We start from the raw sequence: 21,348 nt of genomic DNA on the forward strand, positions 1-21,348 counted from the left end.
TTTGCTGTTCACTGCTGTTTGTAAGAAAAAGTGTTTGTACCATGTTGGGGATATACCAATGTATAGCTGCTGCTTCCAGAAGTCAGTTGTCTGTATCTGTGTTTGGAGAACAGGAATTTGCAGAGAGATCTCTGGTGTTTCTGTGTGTTTTAAATCCCTCCAATGAAAATTTGCAAGAATGTATCATAAATCTTTCTGTGTAGACTGGCTTTAGGGAGAAGGGTTGAGAGATCTGCATCTAAGGTTGAGAGTTTTAGCATAATGTTTTTTTTAACACTTTCATTCAGGTTTTTGTAATTCAGTTATGACCAGAAGCTTGCAGCCTCAGGCTATAAATTGATGTGTAGTTAATCAGATCTACAGTACATCTCTACTCTTTTCTTATTCTGTTTTCTTTCTCTCCTTCTTTGAAGCCTTCCTCTGACCTCATTTTAGAAAGTAACTTTGTTTTTCGAAATGGAAGCCACCTCCATTTTTCTGAAGAACTATCTAGCTAAATTCCTACCCCTCATTTCTTAAAACTTCCTTGGTCCTCGGTCTACTGCCTTCTCAGGTCACTCTGAGCTTCTGTTTTCCTAGCCTCCCGCTGCTTCAACTCCCCATTCCATCTGGACTTTGCCTGTTCTGCCTGTCTAGGACCGGAGGAACTTGGACAATGACAATCAAAGGCTGCCCCATCTCTCTGACGTAAGGGCAGCTAAGCCAACCATTGGTTTCACCTTTCTCACCTAATCCATAATTGCTGGCAGTTTTTAATCCATTGCTACCTACCCTGAACCTTCTGGGAATGGCAGGCTATAGATTTGAAAAAAGTATCAGGTAGGGGTGTGTGTGTGTGTTTCCCTGTTAGTCTAGGTTGCAGCATATCGTGGTATGGAGTGTGGAGGCTGATGCGTAGATAATTCTAATTTGTAGTGGCAAGTCAACCTTGATGGCCTTCATATACTTTACATGTGGGGCTTGAAAAATCATGTTGTAATATGAAGTGCTCATGGCTAGCTTGAACTCTTTCCAGGATATACCATTTCATTCACCCTCCCTCTTGGTTTTCTGTAGCGTGGACCACAAACTCAGTCAGTATTCCATGACCAATGGGCATGCTCAGTTACAGGATCTCCCCCCTGCTTGAGAGCCCACCAATACCTTTTTGTACCTTTGCAAACTTTGGGGTTCCCCCAAGCATGCTCATACCTCCCCCTTGTGCACATGGTGGTTCCTTTAGGGCTATATAAGGGCTGGATCGTAAATCCAAAATCTCTATTAACATATATGTTAGTACTATGATTTGACATGGGCAGGCTGGCACTAACCAGAAGTCTATTGATTCACTTGAGCTGCTGTGATGTATTTTTTTTCCAGGTCAAGGAGAATTTGCTTTCCTGCAAGATGCTTCTGCACTGCAAGCGGGATGAGCTGCGCAAGTTGTGGATTGAAGGCATTGAGCACAAGCATGTCTTGAATTTGCTGGATGAGATTGAGAACATCAAGCAAGTGCCCCAGAAGCTGCAGCAGTGCATGGCTAGCAAGCACTACCTCACGGCCACGGATATGCTGGTAAGAAGTGATAGCTGGTGCTTGACAGACAGCTGTCCGATAAGTGTCTGCTAGATTTGCTATCTGGGTCTGAGTAATTAGATCTGCCATTTACTCACCTACTGTATTGTTCTCTCTGCCTGTCTCTTTTGCCCTCTTCTGTCACTCACTCCTTTTTTATCTTCAGTCTATTAACCTCTTTGGTTGCTTTGAAAGCTCTGCTGACTTTGACCCTGTGTCCTTAACCTTGATTTATGCCTTCTCAGCCCTTGGCTGCTGTTTCTGCTTTAAAAATTTCTGTCTCACTTGTGTCCATATTCCAGGTGTCACTCTAATAGACTATTACAGACTCTTCCATTTTGTTACCTCTCACTTTGCCAGAATTGTAATTTCAGAATGACTCTTCTTCTGCAGTTGTAATGATCACATCTGCATTGTCCCTGCACTCCCTCCTGTTGCTTTCCTTGTTTGTCCCAAGATCCTCATTTGAACAGTATTGGCCTTTAACTCAGGATATATTTATGCAACAGGCTTTCTGTAATTACTGGTATGTTCCCTCAGTGATGTCCTTAGTAAGTATGGAAGAAGTCTAGTGTTATTGTAGAAAACTAGATTGTTGTGGTTGATCAGAAATCTGGTGCTTTCCATGGGCCATTGAGAAGTAAACCTTTTATTGATTATCCAGTTCCTCAGTGCTGCAGGTATCCTTGTGAAAAGGGGAAAAGTAGTAATTTGGGTGCACAAATTTTTGCTCCCCTCTTTACTCAATTTGCCCCTCTGTGTTCACATCTCCTGTTTTCTCCTTGCGTGATGCTCCCTTCCTCTGCAAAATTAACTTACCTTAACTTTCAAAGCATTTGAAAGAATATGATGCTCAAAGAATTAAACCTCTGCTTATCCCTTATGTGTTAGTGCCTTATTAAAGATCATCTATCACTGCTGTTATGTGAATTTAAGCTGCACAAAATTATGCTGTTCAAAATTATGGCTGAAGAACTCCCAGCTTCCTAATAGAGAGCAGTCATAGCACTCTCAGCTTTTGACATATTGGGAAGCATCAGATAAATTATTTAATTTTGGGTTCTCCTTCAAAAACAGTTTTGTGGGTCACTCCAGCCATTTCATTTGGGAAATACTTTTAAAAATGTGCAGCTAATAATGTAATATGTGGCTGCAACTGACACAGATTTGCAGACGTTTGATCATAGTAGATTGACCAGCGAACAGTGACTGGCTGAAGTCTTTGTTGAGGGTAACCTTGATGGCAAACCTGTGTAATATGCAAGATGGCCCTGAGGTTTTATTTGTGACCAGTCAACAATTGACATCTTCAGTTTACTCATTATTAAATAACACTTTTAATTTCCAAAGTTTCTTTTCATATGTTGCTGTTTCCCTTCAACTGTGAAGCTATGAAGATGTTGTATTGCATCTCACAGTGAGACTGCTTAGGTGAAATGCAGATCTTCCGCGTTAAGTCCTGGCCTTAGTCCACAGTCATTAACTATTATGCATTTCGTAGCTATATATCGCCTTACCCTATATGTGCCCACTTGGCCCCTTTGAGCTGCATAATTGGCGCTGCTACATGTGCATTTGTAAGAACTCAATTGTTTAGTTACACTTTGAAACCCCCTGCCTATTCAGATCAAGCAGACATCTTCATAGAATCATAGAGTTGGAAGAGACCACAAGGGCCACCCAGTCCAACCCCCTGCCAAGCAGGAAACACCATCAAAGCATTCCTGACATATGACTGTCAAGCCTCTGCTTAAATACCTCCAAAGAAGGAGACTCCACCACACTCCTTGGTAGCAAATTCCACTGCCGAACAGCTCTTACTGTCAGGAAGTTCTTCCTAATGTTTAGGTGGAATCTTCTTTCTTGTAGTTTGAATCCATTTCTCTGTGTCCACTTCTCTGGAGCAGCAGAAAACAATCTTTCTCCCTCCTCTATATGACATCCTTTTATATATTTGAACATGGCTATCATATCACCTCTTAACCTTCTCTTCTCCAGGCTAAACATACCCAGCTCCCTAAGCCGTTCCTCATAAGGCATCGTTTCCAGGCTTTTGACCATTTTGGTTGCCCTCTTCTGGACACGTTCCAGCTTGCCTGTATCCTTCTTCACTGTACTCTTTTTGGCACCTGCTAAAAACATTCTTGTTATACAAACCTACCCAGATGCTTAGAAAGTCGAGGTAATTTTTAGTAGGTTAACTTTTGTATGTTTTAAAGTACAGTTGTGATTCCTCCTCCCCCTCAAGTTTATTGTTTTATCTTTTGGTAAACTTCGAAGCTTTTTATAATCAGGTGGTGAATAAATTTTATGAAATTAAAAAAATAAATAGTTCAGTCAGTAGAGCATGAGGCTCTTAATCTCAGGGCCGTGGGTTCGAATTCCACGTTGGGCAAAAGACACCTGAATTGCAGAGTGTTGGGCTAGATGGCCCTTGTGGTCCCTTCCAATTCCACAATTCTATGATTCTATGAAAAGTGAGGCAGACTTCAGACTGGTTTATCTCTTGGTGCTATAGTGGACTGACTTCAAATTGAACTCTTCTCTGATTTGTGGAAATGCACTTGCTCTCTACTGACTCAGCAGTGTAGGCTTGCAACCCCTTTTTTCTGATAGCACAGATAATTTTTGCTGTACAGTATCAGTGTGTTAAATGCCTCTAGAGTGGAGCTCCTTGGTGTCAGCCTTCTTTAGCGTACCTCTGTCTCTACATTAGAAAGATGCGGTAATTGTGCTCTAGCTGTTGGGTAGTTCCATTCTCTTTCATTGTATGATCTGAGTGGTGTATAAAATAATTATTAAACTGTCAGGGATGCATAATGTTTCTTGTCCTTCGTCCTCAAGGTAAACAGCTGTTGGCTTATCAAAAGCCCAAAATGATCCAACAAAGACACTGATATCTCTTGTGTTGAAATGGGAGAGCTGATAAATATTGTTGCCTGTAGCTCTCTGATATGTGCAGTCTAAATTAGACCTTTGCAGTCATTGTGTGGGCTTGATGCAAGCGCATTAATGGCATAATTTCTGGTTGCTGCATCACATTTCTGCAGTCTGTTCTTTGTATTCCACTCACATTAATTGAAGTAATTTTGCCACTGAAGCGTGTTTCCAACCTCTGCATTTAAATTGAAATTTTAATTCCCTTATTGTTTGGCAAAGACGTCTGAAGATGGCTTGTTACAGGTTTCATTATCACTCAAAACACTCCAGCTGGTTCTAATGTACAATGATTAATTCTGGAAAGACTTATTAATGTAAGAAAGGCAACCTTTTCCCAGAAGCAGGAGCATAGCAGCAAAGGTATTTTGGTGACGGCTGGTGTTTATATGAAGCTAGATGAAGAAAAATATGTGCTTGCTGGTGGCTTGTGACACCAGCTTAAAACTTATTGGGGTGATCTTTGCAGATTATCTGGGTAAAGTTCTGTACATTTATAAATGAATGGACCCAGCACAAATATTTTTGGGAATTTGAATGCCCAGTAGTTAGGCTGGAAAATAAATCCTGAACGGACAAACTTGCTAACTATGAAATGTCATGTTATGCTGGCATGCGGGGACAGGGACTCCCATCTTTTATTACCTCAAGGAGGAGCAGAAATTAATAAGTTAGGATCCTGGTGAGTTGGATGTGAACGGGGAAGCTGGAATTAGCTAGACCTGCCTATTCCCACCTCCTTACTTATTTTTGCCGACGCTAAAGCTGAGGTTCAAAGAAGAACCAGAGAACTAAAAAACACCTGGTGGATAAAAAAAGCACGTAGCAGACACTCATGATGCACAGAGTTTCTTTAAAGCCACAAAGACCATCTATGGGCCAATAAATCATGGCATATGCCCCCTACACTCAGCAGACGGCATCACACTTCTAAAAGATAAAGAAGCTATTGCACTGCGCTGGAAAGAACATTACCAACATCTCCTTAACCGCAACTCCCCCGTAGCTGCTGAGGTCCTCTCACAAATTTCGCAAAAACAAGTTAGAGATGAGCTTGCAGTATCTCCAAATCTGGGAGAGTTGTGTACAGCTATTAACCAAATGAAAAACAACAAAGCCTGTGGACCTGATGGGATACCTGCCGAAATCTTCAAAGTAGGCGGAATTGAACTTACACAACAACTTCACAAGCTCATCGAAAAAATCTGGGAAAGAGAAGAAATCCCAGCAGACTTTAGGGATGCCAAAATCTCTTTAAAAAAAGGTGACAGAACTGATTGTGGAAACTATCGAGGCATCTCTCTATTAGCTGCAGCCGGCAAAATTCTTGCAAGGATCTTAGCAAACCGTCTGGTAACAATATCCGAGGTGACCCTTCCTGAATCCCAAAATGGTTTTCGGCCTTCTAGGGGGACAGTGGACATGATTTTCACCGCTCAACAGCTTCAAGAAAAATGCAGAGAGCAAAACCAACCCCTGTATATGGCGTTTATTGACCTGACTAAGGCTTTTGACACTGTAAATCAGGCATGTCAAACCTGCGGCCCTCCAGATGTTTTGGCCTACAACTCCCATGATCCCTAGCTAGCAGGACCAGTGGTTGGGGAAGATGGGAATTGTAGTCTAAAACATCTGGAGGGCCGCAGGTTTGACATGCCTGCTGTAAATCATAATGCCCTGTGGACTGTCCTTCTGAAAATTGGCTGCCCAGATGAATTTGTAAACATCATTCGGCTCCTCCATGATAATATGACAGCAACAATCGCGGATAACAATGCCTCTTAAAGTGAACCATTCCCAGTGGGATCAGGTGTTAAACAGGGTTGTGTTACTGCCCCAACTCTATTCATCATTTTCATTGTCTTGATCCTACACTTTGTCGACGGGAAACTCCCCACTGGAGTAGAAATCATATATCGAACAGATGGAAAGCTCTTCAATCTGAACAGGCTGAAAGCAAAAAGTAAGGTTACCGTAACTTCAGTCATAGAGCTTCAGTTTGCTGATGACAACGTAGTGTGCGCACCATCCTAAATATCTTTGCAGAAGCTTACGAAAAGCTTGGCCTATCACTCAACATCCCAGAAACCAAAGTGCTTCACCAACAAGTACAAAATAACCCCCCTGCAGCGCCACAGATCCAACTCAGTGGTGTAACGTTGGAAAATGTTGATCACTTCTCCTACCTAGGCAGTTACTTTTCCACAAGGGCCAACATTGATGCCGAAATCCAGCATCGCCTGAGCTTTGCGAGTGTGGCTTTCTCCTGATTGAAGCGCAGAGTGTTTGAGGACTGGGATATTCGCAGGGAAACCAAAATGCTTATTTACAAAGCTATTGTACTACCAACCTTACTATATGCTTGTGAAACATGGACCACTTATAAACGCCATCTCCAACTCCTCGAAAGATTCCATCAACGGTGTCTCTGAAAATTTTTACACATCACCTGGGAAGACAGGCGAACTAATATCAGTGTACTGGAAGAAGCAAAGATCACCAGTGTTGAAGCAATGATTCTTCAACATCAACTTCGTTGGACTGGTCATGTTGTGCGGATGCCTGATATGATTGTCTTCCAAAGCAACTACTCTATTCGAAACTTAAAAATGAAAAGTGTAATGTTGGTGGTCAACAAAAGAGGTTTAAAGACTGTCTCAAGGCAAATCTTAAAAAATGTAGTATACACACCAACAACTGGTAAACACTTGCCTGCGAGCGCTCCAGTTGGAGAACAGCCTTTACCAAAGGTGTCGTGAAGTTTGAAGACGCTTGAACACAGGATGCAAGGGAGAAACATGCTAAGAAGAAGGCACGCTTGGCAAATCCACACCGTGATCAACTCCCGCCCTGAAACCAATGTCCCCACTGTGGAAGGACGTGTGGATCCAGAATTGGCCTCCACGGTCACTTACGGACCCATAGTTAAAACCGTGTTTATGGAAGACAATCTTACTCGGATACGAGTGATCGCCAAAGAAGAAGAAGAAGAAGAAGAGGAGGAGGAGGAAGCTGGAATTAGCTAGACCTGCCTATTCCCACCTCCTTACTTATTTTGTGTGCCCTACTCTCTACTCTCTGTTTGGACCCAATGTTCATGCGTGTGTGTGTGTGTGTGTGTGTGTGTGTGTGTGTGTGCATTCTTCTGCATATTGCTTGCATGAATCATCTTGGGCTGTTGTGTCTATAACGACTTATCCATAGTGCATTTCCTCCCTGTAACACCCTGTGGCCTAGGATGCATTGACAGGGGCCTGTCTCATTCCAGGTGTAGTGTTGGGCTTTTTGTGCTGTATTTTGCCGCAGGGAAGCAAGAACAAAAAAGAATACTTGCTCAGGGCATGACTCTCAGCAGACTTGGAAGAGAAGAAAACATAAAGGCAGCTGGGCATGGGGGAGAGGGATTACTGAGTAGGAAGTAGTGCTTCTGAAATGGGTTTGGGAGCTCTAGGGGAATAACAGATGGAATATGAATCAACAGTGTGATGCTTTGGATGAAAACCCAATCTTCTTTTTCAGTTGCATCAATGGGAGTGATTTGTTTCCAAGCCAGTTTCTCACCCAACATCTTCAATCCATAGTCAGTATGCATATTGTACAGTACAGCAAGGGTAGTAAACGTAGTGCCCTCCAGATGTTGTTGGACTCCAATTCCCAGCAGCCCCAGCAGCATGACCAATGATAAGGATTTGTAGTCCTCCAACATCCAGAGAGCACCATGTTTGTTATCCAAGGGATACAGGGAAATGTGTCATGCTCATGCATATGCCCTGCCCATTGTGTGCATAGCAACATGTATATCTCTGTATGCATATAACGAATGTGCATAATATATATTTTGCAAAATTGGGGAGGGGGGTGGATAGCATGGCTGTATGATGTTTTAAACACAGAAGTACTCCTGTACCACCATGATATATAAAGTCTCCATAACTGGGTGGATCGGAGTTGAGCTGGCTCCAGAACTTAGGAAGCTTTCGTACTACTCCCTTCAACCTGGATGATATTTTCTTTGAAATCCTGTTTTGTGCTTCATAGTTGGAGAATGATAATTACTGATCTGAAAGGATTCCAAGAGCAGCCAAGGTGATTAAAGGGTCTGAATCTTGTGTGGAGTTGCTAATGTAATCAGGGTTATGACTATATATAAAAATAAAAGAGAAGCTAGGTTTGATGAACTGTAAAAACTAAGCAAGCCATCACATATTTTGCATAATTCTGCTGCTTTGGTTGAAGAGGGGCAAATAATCACTGCTGCATTTGGTTTCTGAATGATTCTGACTGGTTCCTCAGCCTTCCTGTGTTGACAGGAAGGATCAGCCATTTTAGATCTGGTCCTAACCAATAGTGATGACTTGGTTAGTGGGGTAGAAGTGGCAGGATCATTAGGTGGGAGTGACCATGCTCTTCTGGAGTTTATTATCCAGCGGAAAGGAGCAACCAAGCATACTAAGGTCCAAATTCTAGACTTTAAGAAAGCCAACTTCAGAAAACTTAGGGAAACGCTGGGTGAAATCCCATGGACAGTAATACTAAAAGGGAAGGGAGTTCATGATGGTTGGGAGTTTGTTAAAAGGGAGATATTAAAAGCACAACTTCAGGCAATACCAATGAGACGGAAACATGGAAGGTGCCTAAAGAAGCCAGGCTGGCTATCTAAAGAACTTTTGACTGAGTTAAGATTTAAAAGGGATATGTACAAAAAATGGAAAAGGGGGGAAATCTCCAGAGAGGAATTCAAACATATAGCCAGCACGTGTAGAGACAAAGTCAGAAAAGCTAAAGCACAGAATGAACTCAGGCTCGCTAGAGAGGTTAAAAGCAACAAAAAGGGCTTTTATGGGTATGTCCGTAGCAAAAGGAAAAACAAGGAAACAGTGGGGTCACTCAGAGGAGAAGATGGTGAAATGCAAACAGGGGACAGAGAAAGGGCAGAACTCCTCAATGCCTTCTTTGCCTCAGTCTTCTCCAAGAAAGAAAACAACGCCCGACCTGAAGAATATGGAGCAGATGATTCAGCAGGGGAAACACAGCCCAGAATAAGTAAGGAGGTAGTACAAGAATACTTGGCTAGTTTAGATGTATTCAAGTCTCCAGGGCCAGATGAACTACATCCAAGAGTATTAAAAGAACTGGCAGAGGTGATTTCAGAACCACTGGCAATAATCTTTGAAAATTCCTGGAGAACAGGCGAAGTTCCAGCAGACTGGAGGAGGGCAAATGTTGTCCCTATTTTCAAAAAGGGGAAAAGAGAGGACCCAAACAATTACCGCCCAGTCAGCCTGACATCAATACCAGGAAAGATTCTAGAGCAGATCATTAAGCAAACAGTCTGTGAGCACCTAGAAAGAAACTCTGTGATCACTAAAAGTCAGCATGGGTTCCTGAAAAATAAGTCATGTCAGACTAATCTGATCTCATTTTTTGACAGAATTACAAGCCTGGTAGATGAAGGGAACGCTGTGGATGTAGCCTATCTTGATTTCAGCAAGGCCTTTGACAAGGTGCCCCATGATATTCTTGTAAAGAAGCTGGTAAAATGTGGGCTAGACAATGCTACCATTCAGTGGATTTGTAGCTGGCTTACTGACCGAACCCAAAGGGTGCTCATCAATGGCTCCTCCTCATCCTGGAGAGTAGTGACTAGTGGGGTGCCACAGGGTTCTGTCTTGGGCCCAGTCTTGTTCAACATCTTTATCAATGACTTGGATGATGGGCTTGAGGGCATCCTGAGCAAGTTTGCAGATGACACCAAATTGGGAGGGGTGGCTAACACCCCAGAGGACAGGATCACACTTCAGAATGACCTTAACAGATTAGACAACTGGGCCAAAGCAAACAAGATGAATTTTAACAAGGAGAAATGTAAAGTACTACACTTGGGCAAAAAAAATGAAAGGCACAAATACAGGATGGGAGACACCTGGCTTGAGAGCAGTACATGTGAAAAGGATCTAGGAGTCTTGGTAGACCACAAACTTGACATGAGTCAGCAGTGTGATGCAGCAGCTAAAAAAGCCAATGCAATTCTGGGCTGCATCAATAGGAGTATAGCATCTAGATCAAGGGAAGTAATAGTACCACTGTATTCTGCTCTGGTCAGACCTCACCTGGAGTACTGTGTCCAGTTCTGGGCACCACAGTTCAAGAAGGATACTGATAAGCTGGAACGTGTCCAGAAGAGGGCAACCAAAATGGTCAAAGGCCTGGAAACGATGCCTTATGAGGAACGGCTTAGGGAGCTGGGTATGTTTAGCCTGGAGAAGAGAAGGTTAAGGGGTGATATGATAACCATGTTCAAATATATAAAAGGATGTCATATAGAGGAGGGAGAAAGGTTGTTTTCTGCTGCTCCAGAGAAGCGGACACGGAGCAACGGATTCAAACTACAAGAAAGAAAATTCCACCTAAACATTAGGAAGAACTTCCTGACAGTAAGAGCTGTTCGGCAGTGGAATTTGCTGCCAAGGAGTGTGGTGGAGTCTCCTTCTTTGGAGGTCTTTAAGCAGAGGCTTGACAGCCATCTGTCAGGAATGCTTTGATGGTGTTTCCTGCTTGGCAGGGGGTTGGACTGGATGGCCCTTGTGGTCTCTTCCAACTCTATGATTCTATGATTCTATGATTCTATGACTGTCATTGTTGTGGCTTTTTTGCATCTGTACAAACAGCACATAGCTCTTTATTTCTGCATCTGAAGGTGAATAATAGCATTCAGAGTTCCCCCCTGAGTTAGATGTTTGCTTCTTGGACCAAAGCCTGCATTGCTGCCACCTTCTGTTCCGTTCTCAGAACTGAACAGGTGGAGCCATCAGTTTTCTATTGCGTTCAATTGGAATGTGTTCAGCCAAAGATAATTTGTTCAGAACGGGAGCCTTGTTTGCAGTCAAATTAGCTCATTTCCTATTGTTGTGCTGACACGGCAGCCCCTGAAGCATGGCAGATTTTCCCGCTGCATCTTTTTGTTGCTATATCTGAACCTTGGCTTCAGAGCCTACCTTATTAAGCCGCGAGATATTTCTAACAGTTTGGGTCAAGCAGAGTCTATTTGCTTGGTGCTGTGAAAAAGAAATTGGAAAGTGGCTGGATTGTCCAAAAGCTTTCATCCATTCTTAATGGCAAAGGATTGTTTGTTTGGGCCTGGTGGGGTCAGAGACAAATGTGTTCAGGCAGTTCAGGTTCAGGAGCAGGCAGAGGAGAATCAGTCCAGAAGGATTTGACATGATCTAAGATGGCCTGGTGGTCAGGTTCTAGAGCAGTCAGACAAGAGGGCAAGTCAACACAGAAGAACTGCTCTGACTGCTGAGCCAAGCCTAATACTTTCTTTAGATAAGATTAGTGGGGCCCCTATTGGCTCCTCAAGTCACCTGAATCTGCTGGGAGGGGAGCCTCCCTTGCTGCCACTGTTAGAAGGATGCTGTGGAGCAGTAAGGCTCAGACCAGCCACTCCTTCCCTTCATCAGCTGTGAATTGTGCCCCTCGACACTGAAGTGGGGAATGGGTGCTAGGCCCCAATTTGACCCCTCCCTTGTTGAATGTGTTGGTTGTTCTGGCCAGAGTGATTGGAGTGGGATGATAGTACCTTGTTAACCTCAAGGGCCCTTGTTGGCCCCCGTGAGTGCACACATGTGGGCAGACAAGGTGTATATCCACTGCTCCCCTACCTGTTGCATAGAGACCCTCATCTGGTCTGTGCCCCCTTCCTGTTTTCTGACTGCTGATTTTCTCCAGCATCTCCTACTCCCACCAACTTCCAACCATAGCCCACTCCTCACATTCCAAACCTCCCAATGACGAGGTGGAACATGAGATGAACCCTGTTTAACTGAGCAATCAACACGGTTCCTTATTGTATGCTGTTGTGTGCTTAAAGACATAGGACATAGCCACTGCCACCTCCCTGCAATGAAAATAATATGAAAGTGGCATTTCTTCTAGCCGTTTGAAAAGAGATTGTAACGGATCTTAACAAGCACAGTGTGAGAGATATGTGTAGTTGAAATAATAACCTGGGAGTGGACCTTCAACTCCTGCCTCTGCTGCTGTTTTAATGCAAGCGCTTCTTTACGTAGGTTTCCTCAGTTTCCCCCATATGCTGAATGGGGATAGTTCTTAATGAGACACTCTAAATTTTCAAATAACGAACAGCAAGCAACACTTTATGAGCATGTATGTCTTTAAAGTGCTCAGCATTATGCTCAGCCAGATTTTTCATTATTGCTTCTAATCCCATTTTCTGATCCTGTTCAAGTTTTGTTTCGTTAATTTCATCATCGAGATGTAAAGATATTTTGAAAGCAGGAGCGCACAAGCAGAGAGAGGATTTCTTTCCCTTTGTAACATCTTATCGCCTTTTCTTCCTTTAATATACTTATCAATAACTTCATCTCTTTCCTTTTAATCTTGTAAATTCCATTATCTGAGGCATTTTGTTGCATTAAACCATTAGTGCCTCCCATTGCCTCATTTGCATTGACACGTGCTTGACCTCGGCCCCTCTCCTCTTTTCGTTAATGCATCAACAAGCACTGATATCTCTCTGGAGCATTATCATTTGGCTGTTAGCTCAACTAATAACAACCATTCATTTAAGCTGATGGAGGTTTATTAAATAAAAATGGGCGGTAATGAAGGTGGTGGAGGAGCACCAGCTAGCATCCTCATTTTTTATGGTGAGGGCTTTCAGTCTCTCCATAAAGTGGGCTGGGTTTGGTGGAGGCGTCTTGGCGTTCAAAGGCAGGTGTTAATGGGGTCTGGGACAAGACCAATTAACTTCTTACAGAGCTACTCCCCCGAGCAGCAATCTTGCATCTACTGTAGTTCTTCCTGTGAGGTTTTATAAGGAAAACAGGTTACAGGACACCATTACTGGCCCCAACAACATCCAACATACCATCTCAGGACTATTTAATTGCTCATTGTGACAAATTGAAGCACTTTTAAAATGTTTATTTCTGCCCGGCTGGCAAAGAGTTAACCCACCTCCAGCCTGACTGGCATAGAACTCTGATGGGGGCGGGACTGTGCCCGGTTTGAAAGGAGGGAGGGTCGGTTTGGTCAGTTAGGAGGGAGCGGGAGGAAGGTGTGGTGTGGTGTTATGAGGTGGCTTGTATGAAGACAGTTAAGAGGCTAGGAAAACTTAAAGTTGAATGTTTGACTGAGTTTATTTTGTACAACTGGAACAAAGCTAATTAATAAATGACACGTTAAAGAATCACTTATGTTTTTAACACAATAAAACTTCATCTCTGTTTTTGCCAACAAGAGGTCCGTCTGTATTTTTCCAGCGAGGTACCAGGACTCACAGTCGTGGTGACTCAAGAGAGGGCAAAACTCACCTCAGGCAGGGAGGTGGTGGTTTGTGTCCTGAAGTTACACGGAGGAGGCTTAGAAGGGTAACCTGAGGTGCCAAGAAGTTGCCAGAGTGCATAGGGCAAACTTCTACAGTGGGGGAATCCAACTGAGGGAGACCCTTTACTGGAGGCAAGAGGTTATTCCTGGGGGGACAGCCTAGAGTTTCTTAAGGTACCAGGCCACGCAAGCTGGAAGGCTCTCCTTACTTAGAAACCCATTAGTAAAAGGGGTTTATTTTTGAGGCGGTAGGACCAGAGGGTGGGTGTTTTCCCCTCTGGATTCCTGTGTCGCAGGGATAGTAAGGTAGAGTGGGACCAGGGTCGTCACATTTTTGGTGGCAGCGTCGGGATCGAAATTCAAAGCTCACGCGCCTAGTTTGGTTTGAGTCTGTCAGGATTTTCCTGTGAGGAAAATGACTCACGTAAGAAAACCCAGAGAGGCAAAAGGAGATGAAAGAACGGAAGGGGCTGAGGGAAGCCCAGGTTCTGAGGTAGAACTGATGAAACTACGAATTGAAATGGCCCGAATTGAAGCTGAGAGGGAAAAGATAGCAGCTGAAAGTGAGAGAGAAAAAGCTAGGATTGAAGCTGAAAGTGAGAGGGAAAAAGCTAGAATTGAAAGTGAGAGAGAAAAAGCTAGGATTGAAGCTGAAAGTGAGAGGGAAAAAGCTAGAATTGAAAGTGAGAGAGAAAGAGCTAGGATTGAAGCTGAAAGTGAGAGGGAAAAAGCTAGAATGGAAGCTGAGGAGAGAATGCAGTCCGAGAGGTTAAGGGTTCAATTAGAACAGGACAGAATGAAGCTTGAAGAGATACGTTTGCGATCAGAATTAACTAGTAGCCCAGTTAATAATGATAGTATCGCAATTAATTTAAAAAGGTTCCCCAAATTTGGAAAAGACGATAATGTCGAATCGTTTCTATTTACCTTCGAACGCGTTTGTGTGGAATTTCAAATACCTGAGGAGAACTGGATGCTTTATTTAAGACCTCAAATTTGTGGGATACTAAGTGAAATTTATGCTGACCTGAGGGAAGAAGAGCTGTCAAGTTACCAAGTATTTAAGCAAAGGGTCAGGGTTCGATGTGGACTCACGGCTGAACAAAGCAGAAAGGCTTTTCGTGAGGCAAAAAAGGAACATAAAGAGACTTATGCCCAACTAGCTAGCCGCTTAGATAAATTACTTGACAGATGGATTCAAGGGAGTGGAGTGAAGGACTTTGATGAGTTAAAACAATTAATTTGTTTAGAACAATTTTTTAAGCAAATCCCTAGCAATTTACGTTGGTTCTTGAGAGATAAAAAACTGAAAACTGTGGCACGGGTTGCTGAGGTCTTAGACGAACTACAAGGAGATTTCAATGAAATAACATTCCCAAAACACTCACAGAAGGGTAATCCATGGAGAAACAGAGAAAATAAAGACAGGCAAGAAAATTTTCCTGTCAGGGAATCAGTTTCTGACAAGACAGGGTCTAAGAAAATCACTTGTTTTTTCTGTAATCGTGAGGGCCATGTACGTGCCAGGTGCCCCCTGCTGGTTAAGTCGCAAACTACACCTACTGCAGCTAAACAAGTAAAACTGGTAATGCAGTCACAGGAAAATAGCTCGCCTCAGACAGAAGGCTCAGAGAAATCAGACAGTCCAGCTGAGACTACTTCTAAGGTCTTACAGGTCTGGAGGGCTGAGCAGGAGTGCAACCAAGATTACATGGAGCCAATTGAATTAAATGGTCAGTCTTGTTTAGGTTTGAGGGACACTGGAGCAGAAGTCTCACTGGTCAAATCACAATTTGTTCCAAAGGAGCAGTACCTCAAGGGTCAGTCCTATAGTCTAAAAGGCATATGGGGCCCACATTTTGAAGTACCATTAGCTGAAGTTGATATTACCTACAAAGGATTTTGTGGCAAGTGGAGAGTAGGAATCCTAAATGAGTTGGAGGTACCCTTTTTAATAGGGAATGACCTAGCTAGTCAGAAGCACCGTATTCAAGTGATAACTAGGTCACAGTCTCAAGTCACTGAGAGTAATCCTCCTGCAGTTATAGAGTCACCCATAGATCCTAGTGAGGATGAAGGGCTGATTAGCGTGCCAGTGGTCCAGGAGCACGGTGCCCAATTCTTGAGTGATCAAAAAGAGGATGAAACTATAAAAGAGCTGTGGGGTAAAGCACAAAGTCCTACTGCAGAAGTAACTGTGGAGAACCCCTGCTTATTTACCACCATTGAGGGAAGACTGTATAGAATTTCTAGGAGGAGGAAAACTGCTGCTGTTTGGGAAAGGAAGAAACAGTGTTGCCAAGAGCATACCGGTTGCAAGTGCTACAAATGGCACACGACGCACCCTCAGCAGCGCATCTAGGCATTAGAAAGACTAGTGATAGAATCCAAGCAAGATTTTACTGGCCTGGGATGGGCAAAGACATCAAAGAGTATTGCAAGTCCTGTGTGATCTGCCAAAAAGCAGGCAAAAGAGCGGACAAAACGCGAGGCTTGTTACAGTCTATTCCCGTAATTACTGAGCCCTTTTCCAGAGTAGGAGTGGACATCCTCGGGCCTATCTCCAGAGTTACAAAAAGGGGGAGTGATCAGGCCAGATACTAACAAAGTGGAAGCCATCAGAAGCTGGCCGGCTCCCAAAACTAAGAAGCAGGTGCGTGCCTTTATAGGAGCTATAGGTTATTATAGGCGTTTTATCCCCCAGTTCAGCACTCACGCGGCTGTGTTGAGTGACTGCACGAAGAAAAGCCGCCCGGATAAGATTATCTGGACCACACAGTGTCAACAAGCTTTTGAACTTTTAAAGGCTGCTCTGATGACAGAGCCCATTTTAAAAGCACCTGATTTCTTTTGCCCTTTTAATTTAATGACGGACGCTTCAGGTGTTGGTTTAGGTGCAGTGCTGGCACAGGAGGGAGAAGGAGGTTTTTTACACCCAGTGTTATATATCAGCCGGAAGCTGTTAGAGAGGGAAAAGCACCTCTCTACCATAGAACTCGAATGCCTAGCGATTTTGTGGTCCGTAGGTAAACTGAAGCCTTACCTGTGGGGCCGAAAGTTTACCCTATATACCGATCACTCACCACTGAAATGGTTAAACCAAATGAAGGGTAACAACAGTAAGTTAGTCAGGTGGAGCATGCAGTTACAGGATTACACTTTTGATGTCAAACACATAAGTGGGAAGGAAAACATCATAGCGGACGCCTTATCCAGGTATTTTTGAGAGGTATAGGATGGTGCAAATTATTATATGAAACGGTAATAACCCTAGCAGAACATTTGTGCTTAGGCATTATAGTCTGACACATGCCAAACATGGTTTATCTGTGTACAAGTTTATGAGATGTTAATTTAGTTGACTTTGTAATATGAATGTTATAGAATGCATTGAAATATTTTTAACCCCAAGCCCATTGCTTTGGCATTGCTCTAGTTAGTTAAGAGCAAGCCGACGCAATGTCTTTGTGGTGGGGGAGATATGTGACAAATTGAAGCACTTTTAAAATGTTTATTTCTGCCCGGCTGGCAAAGAGTTAACCCACCTCCAGCCTGACTGGCATAGAACTCTGATGGGGGCGGGACTGTGCCCGGTTTGAAAGGAGGGAGGGTCGGTTTGGTCAGTTAGGAGGGAGCGGGAGGAAGGTGTGGTGTGGTGTTATGAGGTGGCTTGTATGAAGACAGTTAAGAGGCTAGGAAAACTTAAAGTTGAATGTTTGACTGAGTTTATTTTGTACAACTGGAACAAAGCTAATTAATAAATGACACGTTAAAGAATCACTTATGTTTTTAACACAATAAAACTTCATCTCTGTTTTTGCCAACAAGAGGTCCGTCTGTATTTTTCCAGCGAGGTACCAGGACTCACAGCCGTGGTGACTCAAGAGAGGGCAAAACTCACCTCAGGCAGGGAGGTGGTGGTTTGTGTCCTGAAGTTACACGGAGGAGGCTTAGAAGGGTAACCTGAGGTGCCAAGAAGTTGCCAGAGTGCATAGGGCAAACTTCTACAGTGGGGGAATCCAACTGAGGGAGACCCTTTACTGGAGGCAAGAGGTTATTCCTGGGGGGACAGCCTAGAGTTTCTTAAGGTACCAGGCCACGCAAGCTGGAAGGCTCTCCTTACTTAGAAACCCATTAGTAAAAGGGGTTTATTTTTGAGGCGGTAGGACCAGAGGGTGGGTGTTTTCCCCTCTGGATTCCTGTGTCGCAGGGATAGTAAGGTAGAGTGGGACCAGGGTCGTCACACTCATCCTCTAACATTGTGTATGCCATCAAATGCCAACAGTGCCCTTCAGCTCTCTATATTGGACAAACAGGCCAAACCCTACGCCAAAGGATAAATGGACATAAATCTGACATCAGGAACCAGAAGACAGAAAAACCAGTAGGAGAACACTTCAATCTCCCAGGACATTCTATACAAGATCTCAAAGTAGCTGTCTTACTACAAAAGAATTTCAGAAATAGACTGGAAAGAGAAGTTGCTGAATTGCAACTTATCACCAAGCTCAAAACCATGGAGGGACCTGGTTTGAACAGAGATATCGGATTCTTATCTCATTATACATGATAAGCGATCTTCAGCCATCTCAACCCTTGCTTTTTCATGCAAAACCATTTGCAGTCGTTTGCGGTCATCAACAGCTATCAGTCAGTCAATCACCCATTTCCACCACCCTTCTGAGTGATCCCCCCTCCCCATCCCCACCCCTCCCCACCCCTTCTCTACATAAGTGCCTGGAAACTTCCATTTCACTGTATCTGAAGAAGTGTGCATGCACACGAAAGCTCATACCAAAATAAAAACTTAGTTGGTCTTTAAGGTGCTACTGAAGGAATTTTTTTTTATTTTACTAAGGAAAACAGGTGTCAGTAGTCTGTTTCCTGCTCATCTACCCTCCCATGGTGGCAGAAGCCACCATGGAGAGAGGGGCAAAAAAAAAAGTTGTGATGTCATGAGCCTGGGACCAGGCTTCCTTTCTTCAAGGGTTGAAGCTAGACATATGAAGTGGGAGAATGAATTTTTTCCAGGGCGGCCACAGGAATACATAACCAACCAGAGGAGGAATCCATGGTGTTAGTATCTCTCCAGCTTGAGGACTTTGCATTACTCTCCTCTGACTCAGAGGACTCCACCTCAGAAGTTCTAGTGGAATCATGATCTCCCTTGCTCTGTCAGCTGACAACTGCTAAAGTGGCCTGGGCCCCTTAAAATGAAGAGGCTGGTCATACCAAGGGCAGAACTTTGGATATAGCAAAAGCTCCTCTCTCTTCACCTCCTGCCACAGACCTAGAATGGTGCTGGGGGTGGGCTTGCTCTGGCATAGCACGTCGGCTGGGGTAATCCTCACATGGAGATCCACTGGATCCTAAACCTCATCTCAGAGGATCTTACCTTAGGATTGTGCCACAGGTATTCTTCAGACCAATATGAAAAAACGTTGTGCCATGTTTTCGAAATGTGGATCATTTAGAAGCTAGCTTCCTTTGGCTGTTTTTCTATTCCAGATGCTGGAGAGGATTGGCTATCATAGCACTGAAGCTTTCCTAACAGACTGCTGATGACTTGCATTTTAGTTGAGCTGGAAGATGTCAGATTGCTTGCGAGCATCATCCATAAGAATTTTTTTTAATGAAAAGCCACCTTCTGCCACAGGGACTTCTGAGAGATTTTATTATGAGGTTAATTTGTTAAGGCTTCTGTTATGAGACATCTTCACATTTGTAACTACTTCAATTTCTCCTAGAGTGCAGCCGAAAAATAACATTTTCTAGAACTCTGATATTATTTTGATTGTTTCTCAAGCTCTGATTTACGGGCTTATAATTCAGTCCCTAGTAAACTAATGAAACTCTTACAAAGGGACAGGAAATGCTCATGATCTTGGGGATAATGGAGCAACAAAGTACAAAATTCTGCCAGAGAAACTAGATTGCATTTCTAAATGTAAAGTTGCGCAGTTTTTATAACCCCCAGAGGGACCAGGAGAAATAGTAAGAGTTGGATTAAAAACATGTATAGAATCGCAGTTGGAAGGAGGATTCTGTGGGTCATCTATTCCAGCCCCCTGTCTTAAAACAGGGCCACGCCACCCCAATGCGCTGCAGATAGTTTCTTGTGCAAATGCCTGGTTTTAATCTCTTCTAACAGTAAGGAATAATTTATCATTAGATGAGCAAATATTCCATTACCTCATCACCCATTATGTTTTCTTCCAGTGCTGATTTACTCTTATGGTAATGAAGAAATTCCTAAAGTTTAGCACATTTCCAGATGTGTATTTTTGTGTGCAGTGTCTTTTTGGCTATTCTTTCTTCCCGCTTTTCCCCTCTCAACTTCATGCTATAATTACAAAATTCCCTTATGCCTGCTCTTCTCTGCGTAAACCACTCACTGTTGGTGCATTCCCACCGCATTCCTGTCCCATTGCCTTGCATGCTCACTTGTTAAGGTTCTGGATTTTCAGGAGAGGATTGTTAGGAAGACTGTCTTCCTTTTGATTTTGAGCTGTGGGAAATATTCTACCTCTCCTTCTTTCTTCTGGAGCGGGGATATATGACATCTCTGAAGCGGTTCAGCAGAAACAGTAATCTGAATGTGGTCTGTAAGGTTGTTAGTTAGTACCTGCCAGTTGGGAACTGGAAATCTTAGCAGTCTTCTGTCTTAACTGTACTACTTTTTCACTTCACAGAAAAACCCGCCCTCTATTTACTTCCTATTATAGAATCTTATCCACCCTTGTTCATTGGATCTTCAAAGTAAAAGTGATTTCTTGTTGACCAACTGTAGCAATGTGGCGGCTAGTACCTTTCAAAATAATTGGATTGTGTTTGTTTATCTGTTGCCTAAGCAACAGGTTCTGCTGCACTTAAGGGTTCTTTTTCTCTAATGGACCTTTCCTGTCTACCCACCTGCTTCTGCTCCCTTCTATCCATCCTGGTCTCTGCACCATTCCATTTGCTTATCTCCCATATCAAACTGATCTCTTGATGCACTCTGAGTACTGTTCATGTCGTTTTTATTGGATTCTCTGCACCTTGCCTTCATGGCATAAGATTGCCTTCCCCAACCCGGTGCCCTCCAAATGTTTTGGGCTATAACCCCAAAAGCCCGGCAGTAGTTGTAGTCCCAAACAACTGAAGGGCACCAGGCTGGGGACGGCTAATGTTAATCTTTCCTGTTGACAAACCTAGAAGCCATATACATTGGTTCTAGGTGTATGAAGCAGCAGCAGCAGCAGCAGCAGCAGCAGCAGCAGCAAACACTTCCTGAAACGGTGGGGGGACCGGACGACAACACATGCTCTTGTTGCTAATCCTTGTACTTCCTTCCAGGGCTGAAAGTGTCTTATCTTGAGATTGGGTAGGCAAAGTTCAAGAAATGGAAACTCAGCATTCTGTAGACTTCTAACTCAGTGACTAGTTAAGCAAAATGTCCAGACATTCAGTGAAACAGCTGGGCTACTGCCAAACAGAAGCATTCCCTTGACAGCTGATGCATGGCTTCAC

General features: G+C 43.4%; 1 protein-coding gene across 1 annotated transcript in view; it reads left to right on the top strand.

The window, feature by feature from the left end:
* Positions 1-21,348, top strand: part of EXOC4 (exocyst complex component 4) — a 374,045-nt gene that overhangs the window by 27,200 nt on the left and 325,497 nt on the right. Inside the window, exon 3 of the mRNA XM_035126670.3 lies at positions 1,360-1,554. Coding sequence (XP_034982561.1) covers positions 1,360-1,554 — 195 coding nt within the window. The remainder of the gene's footprint in view (positions 1-1,359; positions 1,555-21,348) is intronic.

Source organism: Zootoca vivipara, chromosome 9 (genome assembly GCF_965207765.1).
Source record: "Zootoca vivipara chromosome 9, rZooViv2.hap1.1, whole genome shotgun sequence".
Taxonomy (NCBI): Eukaryota; Metazoa; Chordata; class Lepidosauria; order Squamata; family Lacertidae; genus Zootoca; species Zootoca vivipara.